The sequence below is a fragment of the Lynx rufus genome, unplaced genomic scaffold, assembly GCF_022079265.1.
Source record: "Lynx rufus isolate CCGP_SWC_20201006 ecotype Redwood Valley unplaced genomic scaffold, mLynRuf1.p SCAF_7, whole genome shotgun sequence".
Classification (NCBI taxonomy): domain Eukaryota; kingdom Metazoa; phylum Chordata; class Mammalia; order Carnivora; family Felidae; genus Lynx; species Lynx rufus.
The window spans coordinates 115619049-115644570 of NW_025814889.1; the positions used below are offsets into that span (position 1 = coordinate 115619049).

General features: G+C 43.8%; 1 protein-coding gene across 1 annotated transcript in view; it reads left to right on the plus strand.

Annotated features, from left to right (window-relative positions):
- PLXNC1 (plexin C1) overlaps positions 1-25522 on the plus strand; it is a 149726-nt gene that overhangs the window by 47124 nt on the left and 77080 nt on the right. The window contains 3 exon segments of the mRNA XM_047065087.1: positions 11687-11801; positions 20259-20412; positions 23861-23948. Coding sequence (XP_046921043.1) covers positions 11687-11801; positions 20259-20412; positions 23861-23948 — 357 coding nt within the window.

The following is a 25522-nucleotide window of genomic DNA, read 5'->3' on the forward strand; positions in this document are numbered from 1 at the left end:
AGAGGGAAGAGCCTGGTCCAAATGGGCCCTTCATGGATGACTGGCTATGCCCAACAAGGACCATGGGAGCCAACCTGACATGTAGAAACCCTTCCACCTTGAAAGGGTAAGCGTCCATGCTTTCATTTAATGGGTATTTATTGAGCACCTAGTATGTGTCAGGTAGTGTTCTAAGCACTAAGATTCTCCAGCAGTGAAAGACAGCGCCCTAAACCTTTGCCCTCGGGGAGGTCCTCCTAACAGGGTGTTCGATTCCTGCTGCCTTACCCAATGACCACACGATCAGCGGCCTAAAACAACAGAAACTTCTCTCTCACCCTTCTGGAAGCTAGAAATCCAAAATGGAGGTCTCCACAGAGCCATGTTCCCTCTGAAGGCCCTAGGGGAAAGTGGTCCCTCTCCTCTCCCAGCTGCCGGGGGCTCCTGGTGTTTCAGGGCCTGTGGCAGCAGAAATGCAATCCCCGCCTCTCACTTCTGTGGGTTTTTCCTCTTTGTGTGTCCAAATCTCCCTCTCCTTTCTCTTCGAGACAGCGATCACTGGATTCCTGAAACCCAGGAGGATTTACTCTTGAGATCCTTTAATTACGTCTGCACAGACCCTATTCCCAAATAAGGTCACCTCCTGCGGGTCTGGGTGGACCTGAATTTTGAGGGAATGTTGTTCAACTCCCTGCATGAGGGAAGAGGGACAGTGTAAAAATAAATAAGGAACTAGCATGTCAGATGGTGAGCAATGTTATGAAGACAAATCCAGCAGAGGACAGGGGAAGGAAGCGCTGGCTTGGGGCAGAACAAGAGTCTGAACGGGACTCCAGAAGCCCTCACCGAGCGGGAGGCTCCAGAAGCCCTCACCGAGAGGGAGGGTCTCAGCCAAGACCTGAGGAGCACATTCAGCTTTGGAGATGTTCCCCCCCACCCCCCATCAGTGGTTACGGCCACACCTAACTGAGTGGCCAGGAAGACAGTTTGAGACCGAAGTTTGTTGTAATTCTTGATTCGTTCCTCCTTTCCTTCCGATCCGGGATGTGTCACTGTGCAGTGACACTCCTTTATGGTCCAGTGCGGCTCTAATGACAGCGGTAAGGATAATGATGGGATTTGGGGGTGGCCCTTCCTTCTTGTGTGAGGACCCCATTGTGCCGACTAATTGTGTAGGAGCACGTAGGACAGCTGTCCGTGGGGTGGAAACAGTGGGGAGAAAAGGGGAATACGTGCTTCGGACCTCGGGGCGTCACTGAATTCCCCTGGCAGACGCCCAGCCCAGGCATCTGGGTTACGGAGGATGCTGAAAGGGATCGGGGGGCCCTTCCAGTGGTGCAGAACACCCCCCCGCCGGGTTCTTCATCAGCTTTGTCAACTGGGAGGAGCTGTGCGCAGATCCTACTTCTTTCAAAGCAGAAGGTGGAGAGGGGATGAAGTCATTAAGGGGCGCAGCTCTTGCTACCCCGACAGTTGACAGAGGTCAACGCAGGGAGAGCGTTCACCTGACTCAGAAGCCGGTTTTGCTTGGAAAGGGCTGGCTGCTGAGGTCGTCAGAGCTCAGCCTCCAAACCGTTACCCGCACCGTCTCTTTAATTGATGTTCTCTGTCTTGGAACAAGTACCATTAAGGAACGCCCCTTTTAGTAAATACATGTTTTAATGGAAGAGATTTTTTTTTTTTTTTGAAATGACCTTATCTCAGGCAGCAGGCACTTTCATAAGTATGTATTGATTGGCTTTTAAACATTCCTCAGATGTTTTCACTTGTCTTTGTGACCTAGTACATGTCCTGTTCCCAGCAACTCCTCCACCTTCAGACTCACCGTTCTGATCTTCGCTGGAAGCCTTCCAGGCCATCTTTCGTGTTTTTGCTTTTGTAACGTTCTGTAAAGCTTGGGCGCTTATGTTCTGCTGCACAGAGAAGGGAGCATGGCATTCGGTATTGGCCTCAGGGAGATGGGGTTGTTAGCGTTGCCACCTGCTTACTGGCGGGGACATTGAAGCCCAGAGAGGGAAAGGAATGTGCCCCCAGCTGCACCGGGAATGTGTGGACAAGTAGCTTTGAACCCAGAGCTCCTTGACTCAAGAGGCATCCGTCGGTTTCCTATTTTTACTTCCATGTTACATATTTTAAAAATACCTCCTTAAACTCTTCAGCTCATGGTTTGCGCTTGGGAATAAAAACACCAACTTTAGTACGCGCATCACCTACAAAAGAACCACATGGGGTGAAGGCTACAAATCCCTTTTGTGTGAGTGTTTCAGGCTGCAAATGTGTTTTATGTGCGCTAAACAGCTCCAAGTTTCAAGACAAAGGCTGGTTTTCCACCATGCCAGTTAACAGGCCAGCCCAGCGAACAAAAATCAATGAAACACCTTATGCTGGTATCATGGAGACATAGTCAAGAATTTTAGTCACTTGAAAACTGAATTCTTTTTTTTTTTTTTTTAATTTTTTTTTTTCAACGTTTATTTATTTTTGGGACAGAGAGAGACAGAGCATGAACGGGGGAGGGGCAGAGAGAGAGGGAGACACACAGAATCGGAAACAGGCTCCAGGCTCTGAGCCATCAGTCCAGAGCCTGACGCGGGGCTCGAACTCCCGGACCGCGAGATCGTGACCTGGCTGAAGACGGACGCTTAACCGACTGCGCCACCCAGGCGCCCCGAAAACTGAATTCTTAATCCAACTCAGCCAGTGTTTGTTGAATACCAGCTGTGGGTCAGGCCCTGGACCAGGCCCTTGGGGGAAACAGAGATGAATGAGGTTCTGCCCCAGAGAAGCTCACGGTTAGGGCGGGATGCGCACACTGACCAAAAGCCATCCGTCCACTGTGGAAAGTGCTCACAGCCGGGGCTCATGGCATGGAGAGACCCCAAGGGGCCCCTTCGTATTGGGGGGAAGGAGCATTATGATTCAGAATCTTCCAAGAAGCCTTGAACTTTGCCTCCTTACGTAGGAAAGGTGTGCTGAGTGTTGACCTGCTGTATGTGGGCAATGCCAGCGGGCAGTCTGGGTAGCTTTATTGCCCCGGTCCCTTCTGTTTGTTTACCTTATGTTCTCCAAATTTTTGCCTACAGTCTGTTTCATTTGCCCAAGTGATAAATATACCAACAGCTACTAATATTCGCCGAGGCGTTGTTGTAACAACTCCATGAGGTAGAACCTGTTATCATCTGTGTATCTGCAGATGGACAGCCTGAGACACAGAGGGCCCGTCACTTGCCCGAGGTCACTGGCTTGTAATTGGCAGAATCACTCTCCCCTTTGATTACTAGCCCGTCTGGTGTTTAATCAGTTCCTTGCAGAGACCAACCTCTGTGTGAACTCAGGGTCCTGGCATGTGCTGTTCCTTGTGCCTGGAATGGAATGCTGTTCCCATCATTCCTGATATGGCTGGATGGTTTTCATCCTTGAACTCCGAGCTGAAATGCCATCTTTCTTGACCGGTCAATCTAAAGTAGTTCCTCTGTGCTCCTTTTTTTGGTGTCTGCAGAAGACTTACCTGAATTTTAAATTATTTTAAATTAGGGTTTGCTTATCTGGTTTATGTCTGTGTGCCTCACTGGAACATAAGCTCGTTAACAGGGGTACTTTAACCGGCTTACGCAGTGATGTGTTTGCAGCACCTGCTGTGGTGTTTGGTGTCTGGGGGGCCCTCAGTAAATATTTGTGGTGTGGATGCCAAATATGATACTAGACCGAGGTGCCAAGGTGAATGAGCTGGGCCTTTCCCTCGATGACCTACAGTCTGGTGGGAGAGAGAGGCAATCAGCAACCAATCCTATGTGCTGTATATACCTGGAGCCGACGTAAGGTGCCACAGGAACACAGAGGAAGGAGCGACTGCTCTGCCTAGAGGTTGGGCAAGCAATCATGGGGCAAGTCCCATCGAACTAGCCTTGAACAAGGAACATAATTGCACCAAGTATATTCTAGGCCAAAGGGCACTCTGGACCATGGGAACAGCATATGATAGGAAGAGGCAGGCGTGTTAGCACCGCATGTGTTAATCAAACAGACAGACTCACCAATCCACAGTTGCCTAGGGATGAGTTTGGAGAGGAACGCAGGGGCTAGATCCTAGGGTCAGGTTATAGACTTGGACATGGAAACATGTGTTCTAGGCTCCTAGTCCTAAAAGACACATCGGTGGAGGAGTTTAATGTAGGCAAAAGGGCGCCATTGAAAGTTTTTAAGTAGGAAGTACTATGATCACTCTGTGTTTGAGAATAACCTAGATGCCCATGTAGAGGCTGACTGGAGGCACTGGAGGTGGGAAGGCAGGAACCCAGGTGAGAGGTGATGGATGAGGGTGGAACGTGGGAGATAGCCTGGACGGATGCTGAGAAGTAATAGGTCATGATCAACCGAGTATGAGAGTTGAGAAAAAAGCCAAGAAAGGCCCAGGGTTTTCTATTTTTTCCACTATTTGATTAACTGCTCATTAACCAAGATCGGGCAGTATTTCCTGGCGTGCATACTAGAGCTTCTAAAAAGCTGGAAGATCATTCATTCCTGCCTTGGAAAGTTACAAAGTACACCAGCATATTCAAGGCTCTGAGAAGTCCTGCAGCAGAGAAATTAGTTTAAAAAAATTTTTTTTGACCAGCGTCTCCCAAACCTTCGTAACAATAGAACCCTACTTCAACACGAACACCCAAAACAACCCAAAGAACACATTTTGAAAAATGCCAAGAAGTGAATAAAACCTGTATTTTCCTATATGGCCCTGCTCTGGGAGAACCTGTTTAGTTTTATTTTGGCACTTAATGATGTTGCTATCCTGGGAAGCCTTTGGAATCCCTGAGGAATTTGGCACAGGAGTAAGAGGACTGCTGAGACCCATACCGCACCACCTGACCTCTCTGCACGGCAGTTTCCTCATGCTTGACGTGGAGCAGATAATACCTACCTACTTCCTGAGGTGGTTGTCAGGATCAATGAGTTGATTTCCAGAAAGCCCTCAGAGCAGTGCCTGGCCCTGCTCTGGTGGGAAGGGCTCAGTGTTAGCTTTTGTAGGAGGCCATATAGGCTCATAGATGAGACCATGGACGTGGGAAGCTACACTGCCTGGTTTTTGTATCTCAGCCCCTCCACTTGCTAACTCTGTGACCTTGGGAAAGCAATAAGGTGCCTTCTGCACCTCAGTTTCCCCCATCTGTAAAGCAGGGACAATTCTGTTCTTCATAGGTTTGTTACCAAGAAACAATGAATCAAATCATGTGAAAGAACGTGGCCTGGAATATTAGATGTTTTCATTTAAAAAAAAAATCTTCTAAATTGTCTCTGTTATTAGCATAATTTTATCATGTAGGTTGCCTTTCAGCTCCAGTGATGAAGATCCAAGTTTTCAGCTTCCCCGGCAAGTTATTTTGATCTTGCATTTTGACATTCCCTTTTTCTGACTCCGGAGGCCTTGAATTCGGAGTGTAGTTTTGCCACAGTGACATCCTACTCTCTTCTGTTCAGTCGAGTTTGGTTTCTTCATCTCGTGGACTGACAGTGTCCATAAAAGCCCCCCAACCCTGGGGACCACCTGGGTCCTCCTCTGTGCCTTTCCTAAAAATGCAGACATCTGTTTCATATCACTTAGCAGAAGACCTTGGGATGCTCTCCTGGCAAAACCTTCCCCCCATGTGGACACAGCCTTCCGTTCCCTGAGAGGCTGGATTTGTTTCCTTGTGAAAAGTTTTCTGATATTATATCAGTATAGAATCTTTGGAATAGGTCACACCAACCCCACATTCCAGCCAATGACCTGATGCTTAGTTATCAGTTTCCTTCAGGGACTGTCTGCTCTCGGCGAACAATTAGATTAGGGGATGCTGATGAAATTCGAGTGGCAGGAAGTAGAAGTTACGTTTCTGAGTTCAGAGTTTCTATTTCAAGGTTGAGTAAGTGGGCTCTTTGAGGACTGAGGCAGGGAGGATGCCTGCTCCCCCGCACCACCCCTTCTGGAACCTGCCGGGCGCCTTAGGGGTCTGACTGTGAAATTGAAGATCCACTTGATTCCTCTGAGTGCTACAGGTGGAAGGACAGGGTCTTAGGCTGTCTCGGGAAGAAGGGCCATGGCACTGTGTTGCCGATTTTGACCTTAGGAGTGGACGCCAGGGGCCCGGCAGGGACACCAGGTGTAGTAGGATTTTTCTTAGGGGCAGGCAGAAGTCCTCCAGGGCTCACATGCTTTTTGCCAACTTTCCTATTAGTGGCTTCAGTTTTATATCACCCGGAGTGAGTGTGATCATGGTGAGGTCTCTGAAGCGATGGGTTATTTTACGTTTCGATACGAGATTTTTTTTTTTCTTTTTTTATCAGAAGGAGGAGGCACAAATTGGAGAAAAGGGATCTCCCTAGGAAGGGGCTGCTGGCAGTCAGCCCCATCTGAGCCCTGGGGACTCGCTGGCTTGAGGCCAGGACACTGGGCCAGGACACTGCGGGTCACAAGAAAAAGTTCCCTCCTAAATTCTATTAGGAGTTTGGAGAATTTTTGCACGGTGATAAGCTCTGGGTTGCTCTTTGGGCTTCGCAAAAGGGAAAAGTCAACTCAAAGACCATTAAGTATTCCAGCATGTTGCTGACCTAGTTGGATAGTCGTACCTCAAAAAGTAGGTGAGGCAAGGCTCCCTCATTGTCCCAGGCTGTCAACTAATGACAGAAGAGCTCACTTAGATGCCACATTTCACTTTTATACTAGTCTTTCAGTGCTTACATGTTTGTAACTTAGATTTTAAAACTCGTATTTACAAACACTCCTGTAACTTCAGTGAGACTGAATTGTGTGATTGAAGCTCTCTGCTTATGATAGTATTTGTTATACCACTTAATTCAGGACACACATAAAAGTAGCTTTCAATATATTTTTATATTATTTTACGTGTTTTTACCTGCAGTCGTGTATGTGACTTTATCTTGGTAACTGAGATGTCATGCTAAGGACCAATAAACTCTCACTGACCAAGAGAAAAAAGAGAGAGAGAGAGAGAGAGAGAGATTGATTGATTGATTCTGGCCTAATAGAGTCAGATTCCAGGGTCCCCCAGCCCAGCCCAGCCCAGCCCAGTGGCCTTTCACCTGCCTGGAAACTTCTCCTTTTCAGAGGTAGGTCTCCCTGTGCATTCTGTTGGCATGAAAACAATTTAATAATTTAAATCATACCCATTAAAAAAAAACAGAAATGCTGTATAAATATAATACTGTAGTAATAAATGTAAAAGTCGATCCAGCTGGGCACTGTTCCCAGACTACCAGCTGAGCAGAAACACAAGTAAAGTAGAAGAAAAACTGCTATATAATGCAAATGGCTGCAATCTCATTGTTTCCGGCTACACTTTATTGCAAATATATAGCATCCAAGGTTACATTACGGATAAATAGGTTTTGTGGGCTAACCTGGAGACCTAATCACTGTTTATAACATTATTTCTACGGGGAGGGGAAATGTGCATTCCACATGACAAACAGATGGGTAGCGAGCCGATTTGGGGGGCACGGTAGATTTGTAAAATGGGGGCCTCCTGGGATTTTAACCTGTAGATGGATGTTTTGTATTCAGGGCTAGTGACAGATGAAAATCAGGGGAGTCGCAGAATCCCCCCTTCCCCACCCAGTCCTTGATGTCCTCTCAACCTAGAGACTCTGTCTGACCTTCTTTAATCTCTGATCCTGGGGGGCTCGTCCCGGCGCAGCCCCAGCCCCCAACCACTGTTGAGGCCCCAGGAAGCCAGGGGGATCTCTGAACACCTTTACCCTTTCACACCTTACTACGCGGTTGTCAGGATTCCTAGGAGGCCGTGCAACAGAGTGGCCAAGTGGGTGGCTCTGGAGGCGGACTCGTGTCGCTTGTGGCTGTGTGATGTTGGCACGTTTTTGCACTTCTCTGAGCCTCTGTGTCACCCCTGCAGAATGAGGTGGCTGTGAGGACGAAGGGGGAGTACTACTTGAGAGCACTCGGTCCAGCGCCTGGTCAGGGCAGTGCTCCCTCCTTGCAGGTGCCTGGGGTAGTTATTCTGGGATATTTGGGTTTAGAAAGATTTCCAGGAGTTCAGGAAGCAAACCCATACTATGAAAATACTTTCTGAATTCCAAACAGCAAACTTAGAAACAAGTATCTGGAACCTTTCTGTTCAAGATTTGAAGCCTAGGGGCGCCTGGGTGGCTCAGTCAGTTAAGCGTCAGACTCTTGATTTCGGCTCAAGTTGTGATCTCATAGTTCGAGCCCCACGTCGGGCTCTGTCTGCACTGTTAGCCCAGAGCCTGGGATTCTCTCTTTCCTTGTCTCTCTGCCCTTCCTACGCACTTGCTCTTTCTCTCTCAAATAAATAAATAAACATAAAAAAAAAAAAAAAAGAGTGGAGGCCTGGATAGGTTTTGAGCATACTTTATAATGAGTTGGGGGTGGGGGAGGGGTGGCTCATGTACTTATAGAGTTGAGTGAGCCTTATCAAACTCTTATTATTTTGAATAGGTTAAGCTTTACAGCAGATTTCATAGTGAACTAGTAAGAACGAGCCTTTTTATTCTTTTTCACTAAAGGATTTCCACACACGGTGTTTTTCACCTAAGGAAAAAAAATTTTTTTTAATTAACTTTCTGGTTTGGGTTTTGCTTTGTTTTGTTTCTACAGACAGTCTTTTCTTTGCATGTGAGCAGCTGCTATTCCCTGACTGGCAAATAGGCTAGTGTCTGCATAGTGGCCTTATCGTGTGGGCATGAGATGCAGCTAGAAATAAGGACGAGAAAAAGAAAATAGTGATTGGGAATCTTAGGACTTTTGGGTGGACCCTCCCCCGTAGAGGGTGGGGCAGCAGCAATAACACAGAGTAAGGGAAGCAAATACATCGCTTGCCAGTTTCTCCAGAATGTGCTCATTGTAATCCGAATCCAATTTTCCTCTGATCTGTGGCCTGAAGAAATTGAAATGAAGCCACTTATGAGATCAGCCTACCTGAGAGCACCTCGTGAGGGTCAGCCTCACCAAGAGTTGCGCCCCACCACGAGATTTTAAATTTCATCTGGGCAAAGGCTTACGTGTCTACGCGCCTGACCGTTGCTTTGGTGATACACAGGAGTAAGAATGACAGCTTTCAAAAGGGATAATTTCAAAACACCTGGTTTTGTTTTACTAAAACGTGGGGGCCCCAAGATCTGCACCCCCTCCTTAAGAAATTCGAATGCGTGGGTAATGTGCTGTCATGAAGATTTTATCATCTGCAATATTGGAGAAGTAATAAGATACTGTTGTTGGTTGACCATCTGGTTGTGCATTCTTAGTGTCACGGTTTGCTGTTTTTTTTTTATATATATTTATTTATTTTTACTGTTAAGCAAGAAACGGGAGCTTCGAAATTTCAGAGGTGTCTTAAAAATAAGAAATTTATGTTGAGTTGCTTAACATGGTTGGATTTTGTTCCTACCTTACACAAAATAGGAAGGAAGAGGTTCATTATATATTTTTTTCTTTTTTTCTTTTTTTTTCCAAAAGATAAACCGATCAACTTCCAAAAGCTAAAACCTCAGCTCTTAATTTTCTCCCTCTCTGGCCCCGGACTTGAACTTTTAGCTTACATTAAAAATAGTCTGTTTATGGTAAGTAGGAGTCAGACCTAAATTGTAAGAGAACTTGAGAAAGAAAAATCACCAAAAAGAACCTATAGAGATTTCATATTTCATCCACCCATTCAAAAATATTTATTGAAGCCCAGTATTTGCATATCATGCTGACAGACACTGAGGGATTTGCTGAAGAAACATTAAAAACGTTCTCCCTTCCTTTGAGGAGCTTAGAGCTGACATGGGGAGAAATGACACCGGCATATGAAACAGTTAAGTTGTAATTCAACACAACATATGATTAAATACCAAAATGTGTGGCTCCGACAAGAAACGCTATAGGAGTTCAGCAAAGGGAGTGATAACTCAGTGGCACCACTGTGTTGTGCCTACAAATTGGCAAATCGCAGCACTATTTGTATGAAATATTTTACACTTGTTTTTTTGGCAGCCTTGGGCCTTGACTTCCAGGCAGCATTAAGAGCCTACGACAATATTTGTACTCCGGTCTCTCTAGAACTGGCTTTTTGTTTTTGTTGTTCTTAGAGACAGAGGAAGCGCCTTATACAAACTGGAGTGCCCCTGAGAGGCAGGTAGTTTTTGGCAGTCCTAATCTCTCTCAAATACAAAATAGAGAAACCAGCCTCATCATTCTGTTTTTCAGTCCAGCCATACTTGTCCCTCTGTGGCAAACGCCCCGTGACACCGACAGGCCGTTGAATTTGAACTTAATGTCCGTGACGGACGAGCTAGCCATCAAGGGTCGGATAAATTTATAGCTGAGGAGAACCGCTTTTGAAAATCCCCATGGTCAGGGTGTTGGAGAAGGAACTGCCACGGATGTAGGGGAGTTTGGACACCAATGGGCTCTTAGCAAACAGGGTTCCCCAATACTTGCTCAAAGCATTGTGCTTGAGGATGATGTTTAATGAAACTCGCTGGCTTCCTGTTCTATTTTTGTCATATTCAAATTAGCGCAGAGCTCAAAGACGAAACCGTGGGGCCTAAATTCTTACGAATTAAAAAAGGAGAGAAGAGGAAGAAGGAGAATTGAAATGCTTGTGAAGTCACATACCTTTTGGGGGACCACACCCCACTGCACTCCGGTCCTTTCAGGGACTCCCCACAGATGAATGTGGTTATCATTTGGTTGCTTTTCGATCTCATGATTCAAGAATTTTCCATTTCTTTTCAAACTTACTGACACTGGTTCTCCCCTGCCCCTTCATTTTAACCTGAGGCCTTGGGGAGGCTTAGATAACAGAGATGTCTTAGTCTCGCCTGGATGGTATTTAGTGGAATGTTTGTGGAATTCAGCACCTTTGAGACTAACATGACACTTGGTGTTCATTCTTTTCGTCTGGCTGGCGGCCCTTCTGGTGAGATAGGAGTTCCCAAGTTAGCATGACCTAGAGTGACTGAGACATCGAGCAAAGGACCGGTCTCACCCCTCAGCTCTTGGTCATGTATATCAAAGGAGTTGGCCCTGGCTACAGCTTAAGATTTATCTGGGGCTTCCTGTGAGCTGACAGACTTGAGACAGTGGCCCTGGAAAGTGTTGCACCCATATCTTTTGATATAATTGGGTTTCTGTCTAAATAAATGTCATGTAGCAGATGGTTATGGAATGGCTTATCACATTCTTGGGAGGACTCTGCCCTTGAAATATTTATATTTAATTATCATACAACAAAGCACAAGCTAGCTTTATTATTTTTGTAATAAAAATTTGCACAGTAGGTTGATATTCTGGGAACAAATCACAAACCTAAAATTTATATGATCTGTAAACCCCTTCTTGGGCTGTGCTTTGCAAGGTTTTTCTGGAAGGGAGCTCTTTAATTTTAGAATCCGCGAGAGGATATGCTTTGGATGTATTTGGCGATGTCATCGTGAGAGGTGCCTCGGGAGTCTAAGTTCAACGTGTTGTCTACATTTCAATGTGTTGTTCCCTGCTCATAGACATGATGGAAAAACGCTCTGCTGTTGGCCTGTTGCTTTTCATGGTTTTAGCATCATGTTCCTATTCTCACTCGAAATCGATAGTCTTCTCCACAAAGCCTGGCGTTCTGCACTGGAACCAAGTATGAGAAACTTTGAACTAATGCATGTGTGGGGTTGCTGTTTTGTTGCCTTTTGCTTTTTCTGATAGGTGTACCTTCAAAGAAGATTGTGTACCTTTAGACAACTATGAAAACTGGCTGGATATTTCATCCGGAGCTAAAAAGTGCCCTCAAATTAACCTATTTCGAAGCAGTGAAGATAAGGTAAGAGGAAAGACTTTCATTTGTCTCTGTTGTCTTCACTTTGTACAACTAATGCTCGCTTCCTGCTGTGTGTGAAATACCTACGAGTGTTAAGTAAGCCGAAGTAAGGGAGCCCATTCGTTTCGTTAACTAATACTGAGGGCCCAGCAGATACCATACACACTGCAAGGTGCTAGGGAAATAGCGGAGAACAAGACATAGCGTGAGCCTACCCTCATGGAGTTTGTCATCTTGCAGAGCTGAAGATGACCCTCATTAGCTGAATCTCAAGAAAAGATGGACTATCATTGTGGTAGAAAAATATACTGATTAAAACAAAAAGAAGAAGAAAAAAGTTCCAATTCATGGTCAACAAGATTCCTTAAATGTGACTTAAGTGTAGAATTTTGTTTTATGGTCCTTTTCCTAATTTGCTCAGGCTTCTCCTGATCGCTAGCTTATGTGCATGGCTATATGAGCGGTATTGGTCGAGAGAGTGAGAAACCAATATGGGCAGGGAAAATTGCAAGTGGGGTCCCCTGGAAAGCCAGTGGGCTCTTGTTATGGCCATGCTGCCATGGGCAGCTCTTCAGTCCTGTCACCGGATGAGAGAAAGGAAGCAATGAGGGGCATATTCAAGCATTTTCTGATTCACAGCCATCCATACCCTATGGGAAAATGGAATTCCTGCCTTGTAATCTCAGTGGTGCTATAAGGAGACATTTTCTCCCTAATTATAGTTCTTGTATTATGAATAATTGTACAGAATCCCCATCAGCAGTCAGTTGACCTGTCTGTTGAGCTCACTCTGTTTTATTTGAATGCCACATTAACAAGGAAATGGGCCACTTTCTCTTTTCCTGTACACTTTGCCATTTCAAATAGCAAGAACCATACCACTTAAGATGATTTAACATTTAATAAAGGAGAGCCAGAGCATTTAATGAGTGATAAATAATAAAAGAATAAAGCTTTCAAGTCATAACTGATCAGAACTCACAGATTTAAAGGTATTTGGCTGTTGTCACTTTCTATTGTCTTCCGGCAGGTGGGTGGGGGGCAGTGAAAAAAGAACTTGGAAAGCCTTCATCCAAACCTCCACCAGCCCTGAGTCAGAGTGAAAAAACTGTGTGCAAAAGATGCTTAGGCATCTCAGCATAGGTGTGGTCAAATTTTTATTTCTCTTAGCAGTCCGAAAAATAGCTAACTTGGGTGCTGATAGAGAATGATAAAAAATATTTATGTATGCCATGATCTTTGAATATACCCAGGACTCTGATAAATGGTTAAGATCACCCAAGATTTGGGGTGCCTGGGTGGCTTTTCAGTTAAGTGTCCGACTCTTGATTTTGGCTCAGGTCATGATCTCACGGGTGTGAGATCGAGCCCCATGTTGGGCTCCACACTGATAGCACAGAGCCTGCTTGGGACTCTGTCTTTCCCTCTCTCTCTCTCTCTCTACCCCTACCCCGTTCACACAAGCACACTCTCTGTCTCTCTCAAAATAAATACACATTTAAAAAAAAAAAGATGACCCAAGATTTTTTTTTATCATTTTGAAAATTTTAAGGGCGATACTTCAGCTAAATGTAGTAAGGGAAAGCAACTTGTTCATTAAATAAAAAATGCTGCTTGCATAATTTGCTTACCTATCTTTGGGTTCCCTGGTATAACTTAATCGCCATTTCTACCTAGTTTGGAACATCACAAAAAATGTTTACCACCCAAACAACCACTAGTGCTTTCTTCTCTACCCTGAGTCCCACTATGGTTTACCCAAATCCCTCTAGAGCCTTCCCACACAACCATTACCTCGCTCTCCAGCTACCATCACTCTCAAGGTAAAGGAGATAAGAATTTAGTAATCTGAGTAAAGTTCGTCTTTGAAACCAACTTTGGACTGATTATTTTAATAACGTTGATAAGATGTGTGATGCCATCTCTTAGTCATATTATTTCAAAATGTGTCCTATCGTCACAGTCATCTGTGACTTACATGAAAGTCCCAGACCTTTGTTAATTTAAATAATACCCCGATCCTTATCTACAGAGACGTCAGTCCATAGCTCAAGTCAAAGAGTGTTTGCTAGCTGCCCATCATATGCCTTTGTAACATTCTACTAACGTTCTGAGTACAGAAAGACCCCGATATAATGCAGAGCCTCTGCTTCCAAGAAGCATCATCTCTTTACACAAAACAATTAGAAGACTGTATATCCTCATCCTCATTACAGAATCGGCATTAACAAGAAATAATTGGAGCAATTCCAGTTGGCTTGGAGGGATTTCGTGAGGTTTTGTTGAGCAAAAACAGCAAGATGCAGAAAAGTATGTGTAGCATGATCTTGTATTGATCACAAACTCAATATATGCTATTGATGTATATAGCATATATGATATGCTATTGATATAGCATAATCTATATATGTTTATGTCTCTATGTGATTATTTGAGCATGGAGAAAAATACAAAAGAATTCTTACTAGGTCGTGAACATGGGCTCTCCTGATGGCATGACAGATGAGGTGGTGGAGAGGGAAGGCCAAGACAAGTAGGGGGGAAAAAATGAAATTCTCACATACACAAACACAAACAAGCATGTATGACATCCCATTTTTGCATTATGTAAAACTATTTGTATACCTATAAAGAGATTTTAACGTTCAGTAAAAACAGTTTGTACTAATAAAAACAGAAAATATATAGACATGCAAGCATTTCCCACCAGCAGTAGGATTCCTAAAGGAGAGACACTGGAAACATTCTTTTACAAAGCAGAACGAAAACAAGGAGTTCCACTGTCACTGGTAAAACCAACATCATGTGCAAAGTTGCGTCTAGTGCAGCAATACAAGAAATAAGTAATAGAAATAACTATGGGACCGGAGCAGATAAAAAATATCACCATGTGCTCATCTTCCGTGGTTGTGTAGCTTTGAAACCTAAACAGAGTAGCTTTTAAAATGATTCAAACGAAAGTAAAATAAAAGTGCCAAATGTTCGATAAACATTCAACTATCGATTACTGTACATGAGGTAAAAGAGTTAGTGTCCATTAGTAAAAGGTCTCATTCATTAAAAACAACCAAAATACTCAGCCATCAACTGAAAGAGTGAGGTATATACCCTGTATTTTAAAATCACTTTTACTAGGAGATACATGTTAAAGACAACTACCAAAAAATAGCAATTTGGGCTATGCAACAGCTTGCCTTAATTTCTTTTTTTTTTTAATGTTTTTTTTATTCCGTTTGAGAGAGAGAGTGTGTGTATGCTCATGAGTGGGGGAGAGAGAGAGGGAAAGAGAGAGGATCCCAAGCAGGCTACACGCTGTCAGCACAGAGCCTGATGTGGGGCTCAGTCCCACGAACCAGGAGATCATGAGCTGAAATCAAGAGTCAGGCACTTAACCAACTGAGCCACCCAGGTGCCCCCTAAGCAATTCTTTCTAATAATAATTAGATAGTGGGACAGTGGTCTATCAAGGCTATTGATAACTCATGACTAACTTCATCAATTAAAAACATAAGCATAAATAAAACAAAAACACAAAGCATTCTCTTGGAAGATACAACAAGCATCCTGAATATATCCAGACACATACTATGTTGCTGGGCAGGAAGTTATCATAAACGTCATTTCTTCCTCAACCTAGTTTCTAGATTTCATGTAATCCCAGTGAAGATTTGAATAGACTTTTTCTTAAAAGTAATATAAAAGTCAACTGAAATAATATGAACTGGTCAAGAATATCCAAAATGTATTTTGAAAACACAGAAATTTATTTAAGCTAGACCATTTCCATATGATTATAAACATATACATAGCAATAATAACTCAACCCATGATTCTGTTTAAAAGTAGGAATACAGGGGCACCTGGGTGACTCGGTTGAGTGTCCAACTCTTGATTTCAGCGTAGGTCATGATCCCAGGGTCATGGGATCAAGACCCATGTTGGGCTCTGCGCTGAGCGTGGATCCTGCTTGAGATTCTCCCTCCCTCCCTCTCTTTTTCTCTCTCTCTCTCCCCCCCCCCCCACCGCCCCTTCCCCCTGCTCTTGTGCGCTCTCTCTCTCTAATTAAAAAAAAAATCTTTAAAAAAAAAAGGACTGGAGATCCTAGGAATAGACAAGAAAGCTCAGAAATAAATGTAAAAATTGTAAAGATCAGGTATCATAAAATAAGAGGAAATAAAAGAACTTTTCCCAAAAGGCACTAAAATAATAGACTTCAAATATGGAAACATAATTCACATTTTAAATTAAATACAAAAGTAAAATTTAAACTAAGAAATCCACATAAAAAGCCAAAACAAAAAAACCCAGAAAGTAGAATGGAGTACCTGATAATTGGAAATAAAATTTTCTTAGCTCTGAAGCAATGTAGTATGTAATAACAAAAGAAAAATATTCATATACTTGACATTTAAAAAAAATCCATACAATAAAAAAGATAACTAACGCACACACTTCAGGAAAACATTTGCAATAGGCAAAATATTAATTGTAAGATATTAAAGCTAGGAGAAGTTAAAAAAAAACTCCAAGACACCAAAAAAGTGGGCAGAAAGAAGCATATATTCTCACAAGAGGAGGTTTAGGGAGTTAGGCATAGTTAAGGAAATATGTTCAACCTCACTAGTTATCAAATAAATACAAATTAAAATGATAAGATATGCTAACACCTAGTGTTGGCCATGCCAATTAGCACAGCCTTTTTGGAGAGCAATTTGCTGTGATGTTTCCAAAGGCATAAGTATATTCATTCTGCTTGAAGCACTAATTCCAGTCTTCAAATTCTGAAGAAGTAACTTGAAAGAAGGAAAACCAAAAGAATGCAGAGGCCATTGCGGTAGCTTTTGTAGACTGAGAAACCTGGAAAGAACCGATCTCTTTGGCAGTAGGGGGAGTGGTTAAATAAAATAAGGTCTGTTAACCTGCTAGAATGCAGTGAGCTCCCTGGCCCCATGGACGTTACTAGCTAATTGACATTCAAACTTTTGTCTCATCTGACTCTTTGTGTCTTCCTTCCCTCTTTATCCAGCTTTTCTGGAGAAGGAGCTGTCCGCCTGGTAAGGATTCCCAAGTTGGCTTTATTAAGCCAAGGCATCAGCTATTTCTCTGTACTTGCCTGGAACCCGCACTCACACAAAAATACCTTCACCTTCCTGACTGTCCTCTTCTTTCACTACATTTGAAAAAACTTGCTATTTTCAAGATCAACTCCAACCTGGCTTCTGTTCCAATATTCCCCTGAGACTGTTCCTGCTGGGGTCACCAGTGAACTGCTTGTAGCCATTCGGTAGACGCTGTAAGTCATCATCTTACTTGGCCTGTTGGCTGCGTTCTTGAAATGCCCACTTCCATTGCCACCACCCCCCCGCTCCCCCCCACACACACACGGCATACCCTATCCATGCTCTCCTCCTTCTCTTTGGCCATGCCTCAGCCTCCCTTGCTGGCTTCTTCTCTCCCTAACTCTAAATAGTGGAGTTCAGACCCCATTTGGGTTGTTCCTGTCTTTAGCTCTATACTTTGTCTGTAGATAATTTTATCCATTCCCATGGCTTTATATATCATCTCTATGTTCTTGTCTCCTTTATCTTTAGCCCAGATTGCTCCTCTGAGCTTCAGGCCCATATCTAACTTGACACACCTCTTCATCATTATACAAGTATCTTGAACTAAACACATCCAAAATTGAAAGCTTACACTTTCCACCCAAAGTCTGCCCCTGCCTCTGTGTGTTCCATTTCAGTACAGGGTACTCCCCTCCATTTTTCTAACCAAAATCCTCCCTATCCACATGCTCTAATTCCAGTCCTGCCCCATGCGACTTCTAAAGGATATCTTGAATCAGTCATTGGTTTCCGTCTCCACTGTACCATCTTGGTCCGGGCTTCTATCGTCTGTTGATGATCTCTTCATACCCTGTGGCCCTCTGGTTTCTGAAGCCACATTTCTGCTAGACTATAAGCTCTTTGAGGGCAGGGACTATAGCTGTTTGGTTCACTAAAGTATTCAACACCACATGCAACATTCAGAACATGTTAAGAGCTTGATAAATATGGAATAAATAAAGGCGATGATTACTGTTACCTAAAAACTATGTGAGAACTGGAAGGAAATGTGAAATTTTAAATCTGGTGAGAAACTGATTTCAAAAAAAATTCTGATTCTGTTGTAGTGTTTGAGCAATTAAATGAATTTAAGGCCTATATGTATACAGGATAGTAGGTGATGTGACCGTATGCTAAGATATGTGAGCGGATATAAATGCTGGGCTGAAGAAGGCACCATGAATAAGAGCTCAGCCATTTGCTACAGGTGAGCTAGTGGGAGTGGATTGGAGTTCGTCCCCGTGCTCAGGTCTGCTAGAGGTAGTTGGACTTTAGTTCAGTTGAAGCTGGTTCATAAGAACTTGCCTTCTCCAGCAAGACTGTATGGCTGAGAAACAGAATGTTTTGAAAATAGCAAGATGGCAGTGACCCCAGGACTAAAACAGACATAGCAAGCTTATTTGAAGACAAGACAGCAGAGTTTGAGCTGACCGTACGGAAAGTCTGGGTGAAGGTCAGAAGTATAACAGAAGATGGACATCTCCCAGGCTGTCCGGAAGTGTAGCTCTTCGTGGTAGGCAGTAGGGTTTCCAATTCCTCTGCTCCCGTCTTCCTAATGCTTAGCTAGCTCACCTTTCCACCAGATCCCTTTCCTGCACCTGACGCAAAAGGGGTCCACCATTGGCCTATTGATTCCTTTAATTTCCTTTTTTTTCTGACCTTCATTTTCTTTTTTTTTTAACTGAAATATAATCGCATGCGACATCGTGTAAGTTTAAGATGTACAACGGGTTGGTTTGATACATTGATGTATCGCCATATAATTACCACCATAACATTAACACCTCTATCACATCGTGTAATTAGTATTGTCTTTCTTGTGGTGGGATGATTTTCCTGTTTCAACATGAGAACTGGCTGCCTTGTTTCTTTAGATAATTCATTTGGGAAAAAGTTGCTTTAGGGGAAATTTCAAGATTTTCTTTTTGTGTCCATTTGTGTGCACACACACACACAGCCTCCCGCCCCAAAACTTTAATCATATGTTTGATCACAAATAAAACCTTAGTGTTAAAAGTAGATTTCGGGGGCGCCTGGGTGGCTCAGTCGGTTGAGCATCCGACTTCAGCCCAGGTCATGATCTCGCGTACCGTGAGTTCGAGCCCCGCGTCAGGCTCTGTGCTGACAGCTCGGAGCCTGGAGCCTGTTTCAGATTCTGTGTCTCCCTCTCTCTCTGACCCTCCCCTGTTCATGCTATGTCTCTCTCTGTCTCAAAAATAAATAAACATTAAAAAAATTTTTTTAAATAAAAATAAAATAAAAGTAGATTTCGTAGATCACCTTCTTTAACTATAGTAACATTACCAGGAAGAAATAAAGAAATGAAAAATGTAACTTAGTCCCTGGGAAATCAAGATATTCTCTTAAATAAACCCTGGACCAAACAGAAGCAAATTAAAAAAACAAAAAATCATGTGTTGGATGGGACTACTTAATACCACAAATACATAAGACCTCCCGAAATTGATGCATGTGGTTAGTACAATTCCAGTTAAACTCATAAGCTCCTCACCCCATTTGAATAAAATAATCTTAAAGTTTCTGTGGAAGAATAATGTCTAGGAGATGCTAAGGAAATTGGGAAATTAAAGCTAAATAAGTAAAGGTTTGCCTTTTCTGATGTTAAATATATTTAAAGTCACAGTAGTAAAAGCTTGACATTGTAATAGAAGTAAATCAATAGATAGTTGAAACAGAGCAGAATTCAGAAATAGATTCCAGATATAGGGTAATTTAATATATGACAGAAGTGGTATTTCAGTTCAGTGGGAAAAGGAGGGTATTTTTTTTAAGTAAATGGTTATGACATAGCTGATTAACCATCTGGATGAAAATAAAGTTTGGACCCTTACCTCATACTATATACAAAAATAAATTCCAGATAGATTACATATATAAGTTTAACAAACAAAACAAAGATGGCGAAACAATTTCATATTTGTCTACAAGCTAAAATTTGAGAATAACTTTATAACCAAGACAAAAACGCTGCTTTGATTACATAAAAACATGTCATGTGGAGTAAAAGATACCATACAAGTTGCAAGACAAACAGTAGATTAGGAGAAAACATGTGTCAGAAATAAGACAGATAAGGATTAATATCTTATACTATACAGAGAGCTCTTAAAAATGATAAGAAAAATATACACAGAGCCAAAAAGTGGTCCAAGAATATGAATATGTGATTCACTAAAGGGCAAATCAAATAGTCGATAAAGCGTCTCTTTCTTTACATCCGCTGAGAGATTCTCTTTCTCTGGCATGTCAGAGGGCGAGTTCACTTGAAGCTCTAGGATGGATGGAGAGGGAACAAGAACAATGACGTGGTTCCTGAATTATCTTCTTCCCCACACAGACTACAGTGACTGTGGTCGGAAGCCTCCCTCCGAAACGGTCGGAGTGGAAGTGCGTGATGAAGAACTTGGACACGGGCAGGGAGCTCTGCAAGGGTAGAAGTCCGCCGGGCAGGGTCTGTACCTGCAACATGCCCACCAGAGCAACCTACAAAGGTAAGTGGACCCTGCTCTTTTTTTGTTTGAAAGTGAGGAAGGCAAGAGAACCTCCTGAGTTCAGATTGCCCAGGAAGCAAGTTGAATGTCAGGGGATTTATATATTCCCACCCTTTAGAAGACTTGCTGTCTGCTTACCTCCTGCTCTCCCCTCGGTTTTGCTCACCTCTGCCCTACCTCATCCCATGATTCCAGGATCCCACTCTGACGTGTGACTGGAGAATGACAGAGCAGGGTATGCTGGATGGGAGAGTGGAGAAGCTGGAGACCATTGGACTGACCCTACCCAAATGGTTCAGATAATTCAGAGATCTGAGAGGCTGGGAATGCCCTTGGTGAGATGAGAAAAGAGAACAACCAATGTTCTATCATCTTAAGATGATTGCATTCATGCAGAAAGGAAGTATTTATTGAATATCTACGATGCGTCGGGCACTGTGCTGGGTGCCAGGGATACAGTGACCAAACAAGATAGACGTGGCCCTTACTCACAGTATTTGTAGCCTATTGGAGTAAAGACAGACAAAGGGCTCATTACAGCGTAGTGTGTAAATGCAGGGGATGTACAGAACCATGGGAAGCACAGGAAAAGGGCACCTAACTGAACCTGGAGGGTCGCTGAGGGGACAAGGAAAGCTTCCTGGAAGATGAGTAGAGTTGAGCCAAAGGAAAGGGGGAAGAGTATTCCAGGCAGAGACCAACTAGTGTGATGGTTAGAAAGAGAGAAAAGGCTTTGTTTGAGGAGCCAAAAGAGGCTCTATATGGTTAAGGCAAATGGGGTAGGGAGAGGTAGAGAGCAGAGTGATAGAAAATGGATCCCAGGGCGCCTGGATGGCTCAATTGGTTAAGTGTCCAGCTCTTGATTTTGGCTCAGGTGATGATCTTATGGTTTGGGAGATTGAGCCCCGTGTTGGGCTCTGTGCTCAGAGTGCGGAGCCTGCTTGGGATTCTCTGTCTCCCTCTCTCTCTGCCCCTCCCCTGCTTGTGTGCTCGATCTCTCTCTCTCTCTCTCTCTCTCTCTCTCTCTCTCTCTCAAAAAAAAAAAAAAAAAAACATTTAAAAAATTAAAATGGATGGCCAAAGTGGAGGATGGCTGGAGGAGGGAAGGAGAGGGTTCTGAAAAAGCAGATAGAAGAAAAGCTGTTGCAGTGATCCGGGTGAGGGTGACAGTGAGGGCTGGCACAGAGTCAAGCGGGGTGTAGAGAAATTGGTAGATTCCAGAGATGGTGGGGGGCTAAAGTGGACACACTGAGGATTCACGAATCCCTGTGGGCAAGAAACACTAGAAGTAAGGTCACGTTATTGGTGCAGGTCTCCTAAAATGGGTGAACATTACAGTGGAGAGGAGAGCTGGTGTCACTCAGTTAATCCCCAATCCCTCCAAAGGGAGTTTAGTGTGCCAGACCAGAGACCCAAGCTTACAAATCTCAGCCACTGGGTTCATAGTGCTGGTTTGGGATTGAATTGCTTGGAAAATGATTCCAATTCTCCACTTTTCTTTGTTTACACTGTGCAGCCTTTGTGATACGCTTCTAGTTAATTTTGCTCATTAAAATGCAGCTCTTGCTCATGTGTAAAATCTGCTTTCCAAGTATCGGAGATCACCCGGTAAAGCTAAGTTGGTTGCTTTTAGGGCCTCCATCAGTCGCACTCGACCTTTGCCCGCCCTTTTCTTTGAATGCCTTGCATGTTCTGAGCCGGCAAACAAACTCACTTCCCACCTCTTGCGCTCAGCCGGTCAGTGGTCATTGCCAAACCTCTGTCTCTGCCCTCACCCCTTTCATCATATCCTATTGCCCTTCTGCTTTGAAACATGGGAGGGAATGTCACCTCCTTCATAACAATCCACGGTATTTCTGGCACCCTCTGAGGTCCCCACAGTCACCCCCGTCTTGGTAGCCAGGTGCTGCATGGAACTCAGACCACTCTCACGGGATGTTTCCTTGTCTGTCCTATCATTGTTGGGTTTTTTTTTTTTTTTCACCTAATTCACTCTATGTCTTCCTGAATAACTGTAAATGCTACCAGAGCAGAGATCAAATATATTAGTTTCCTTCTGATATTTCCCAGTAGTGTTTTGTGTGTAGCTGACACGAAGAAAATTACAACTTTTCCTGGTGTTCATCATTGAACACTGGAACGTATTTTCGCTGGGAGTCTCTCAGGCTTACCGTCCATATGTCCATTCTACTAACATTTACAAGTGGCTGTGCAAATGCTCTTGCTGAGAGGTCATGCCAACCCTCCAAACCTCCTTGTCTTTACAACAGAGGGTTATCACACTTCACATGTAATCACTTAACGTGAGCAGAATTCGATGTGGCATCCTGGCTTTTAGCATGAATTTTACTGCCGTAGAGAAGTATCTTCCCAGACTTTGGGAATCACACACTAATAAAATTTCAGTAAGGAAAGTAAGGATGCCAACAAACTTAGGCCACTTCTTATTTTATCAAGGAAAGCCTTCATTTTTAAAGTATCGTCCTTGGTCTCCATTAACTCATAAAAGGAAGATGATATTGTCCCAAGATGGAGGACAGTGAAAACCTCACTGAGCGCTGTGCTTGGGTGCAGTAGGCTTTGAGAGGTGCTGTCCAGGCTGCGGCACCCAAACCTGGCTGTCTACCGATCATGTCATGGGGAACATTGCCAACCACAGAGTCCCAGGTACTCCCCAGGTGTGTTACATCAGAACCTCTAGAAGCGTGGCTCTGGAATCTCTATTTTCATCAATTTCTCAAGTGATTCTGATACACAGCTGGGTTTGGGAACCACCTTGGATAGAATATGTAAGTTAAAGACCTACAGGAAATAGGACGTTTCTCTAATGCTGATTCAGCACGGTTTTTATCTTTCTTGTTTCTCTATCCTCTTGAGGGTGTTCTAGCCAATGAGTACGTTTTCAAAAGCAAATAAGACAACTCTGATGGTTGATCTGGTGACAGTTGACTCCAAGCGGATCATGGATCCCAGCCCATGGGAACCACGCTTAGGGTTTGTTAGGCAAAGGTTGGTAGCGTGGATTTTGCTGAAGGTACAGGATTTGCTCTCTAACATTTCTGGTTATCGTGTTCTAGGCAGTTCTTGCTTGGTGACTTGTTTTATTCTTATGCTGTGGCCAATTGCAAGCTGAGATAGTGATCCCGGGGAGAGTATGAGATGTAAATGGGCTGTAAAATGGCTTTTTTCCTAGTGATTATCCGTGGGAGGCTTGGAACACAAGGTGGGCCCGGGTCTGTTTGGAGGCTTGTGCTGTGCGCTTGGGCTGCCTGACGTGAATGGCCCACGGGAAGGAACCACATACTGATTGAAATGTTAGCAAACAGCTGGCACCCCCCCCACCCTCTATGCAAAGGAGGCAAAAATATTTATTTTTTGCATTTACAGCTTTGCTTGACGATAGCGGGACGCCACCATAATTGACATTTTTTTTCCCCCTTTGCTCCAGATGTTTTAGCTGTCAACGTGACGTTCTCCTCCGGTTCTTGGCATTTATCAAAAAGATTCAACTTTACCAACTGCTCATCATTCAGAGAGTAAGATTTTATTTGAAATTTAAGTATTCTCTCATTGGTTTTAATTTATTTATATGCTTTACGCCTCCATTTCCTAAAGAACTCTTTTGCGGAGTAGAACTTTCTAAAGTGCCTTTTGGAGCATGGCCTGATGGGAGATAGAAGGGGGAGATCGGAGGGCCCCTGAGCTAATAAGCCGGCTCGTTCAAGCCCTAATAAGTAAGGTGAAGCAGCTAAGGAGCAAACAACTGTGCTTAAGTGTTGCTACCGACAGGGAAATGCGTTTTCCCCAGACGGACAGGCACTCTGAAGAAAATACAGCAGAAGGGGCGCTATGTTCCCCCCTGAGCCGAATGGCTTTGGGAATTTGAGTCAGGGGAGAGGGTGTGAGCATGAGACCAGGGAAATCATCAAGGAGAAGGTCAAGATGAACTCTCTTTCATCGAAAGAACATGTTTGGGGCACCTGGGTGGCTCAGTCCATTGAGCATCTAACTTCAGTCGGGTCGTGATCTCTGTCCCTTCCCCCCTCGCTTGCTCTCTCTCAAAAATAAATAAAACATTTAAAATTAAAAAGAACATGTTAGCTCTGTTCCCCCACTTTTTTGTGCCACCTTTTGCCCTGTTGGGCTGTGTACCTCCCCTGATTTAGGGCCACGCCTCACTCCTTGCTTCTCAAGCAGAGACAAGACAGGGAGGAAATGTGTTTCTCAGATGCATGATTTTCCAGTTGAAAGGTGGGATGGAGGTTCCCATGGAAACAACGGGAAGCCGTGTTATTAGTGATTCTATAGCTCGTTCAGTGGTTTGATTGACCAACTATGTGGGTATTGAATGTTTCTTTTGGCCTGGGAACCATTGTTGCCATGGGGAAAATGAACTCAGACTCAAAACTGGGTTGGAGGGCCACTCTACAGCTATCCAAACAGGGGCCTCTGGACCTCATCTTTACCCTGGGGTACTCTGAAAGAGGGACTGAGTTCAGTTGTTTCTAACAAATAAACTGAATGAATATAGCGGGGGTCGGGGGGAGCAAACTTGATACAGAAAGCCTCAGAAGTCTGTGAAAATAGGAAAAGAGGGGGAGAGTTAACAAAAAAATGTATCGTTCAAAGAGAGTTGAAACGTAAAGCGGGTCCCCCATCCCCAGTGTAGAGGCCAGGCGGAAGGAAGTGACTTGCCCTGGGGCCCACAGTTAGGTAATTAAGAACCAGACCTCAGACCCACAGCTCCCCAGAGGGTGAGTGTGCCCTTTCCTTGAGTACCTGGTCCCTTAGTACAACACTTAGTACATTACACTTAGTATACTCGCACCTAAGGGGCCGCGATGGGAATTAAAATCACAAGCCTGCTTCTAGCTCACTTAGGTGCCTGGATAAACACTCCCATGAGTCTGCAGTTTCTATAGGTCAGAAGCTCCGAATGCTTTGACATTTCTTGAAGAATCTGTGAAATATGAATGGTGTCTCCTCTCCCTACACTGGCCCTCTCACTGTCCCAGGCCAAGTCTTCCCCTGGCCTCCCATGGCTGTGTTTCCAGACCAACCTCAGAGTCTGTTTTTATTGTTCCTTCAACTCTGATTTTCTACAACATGC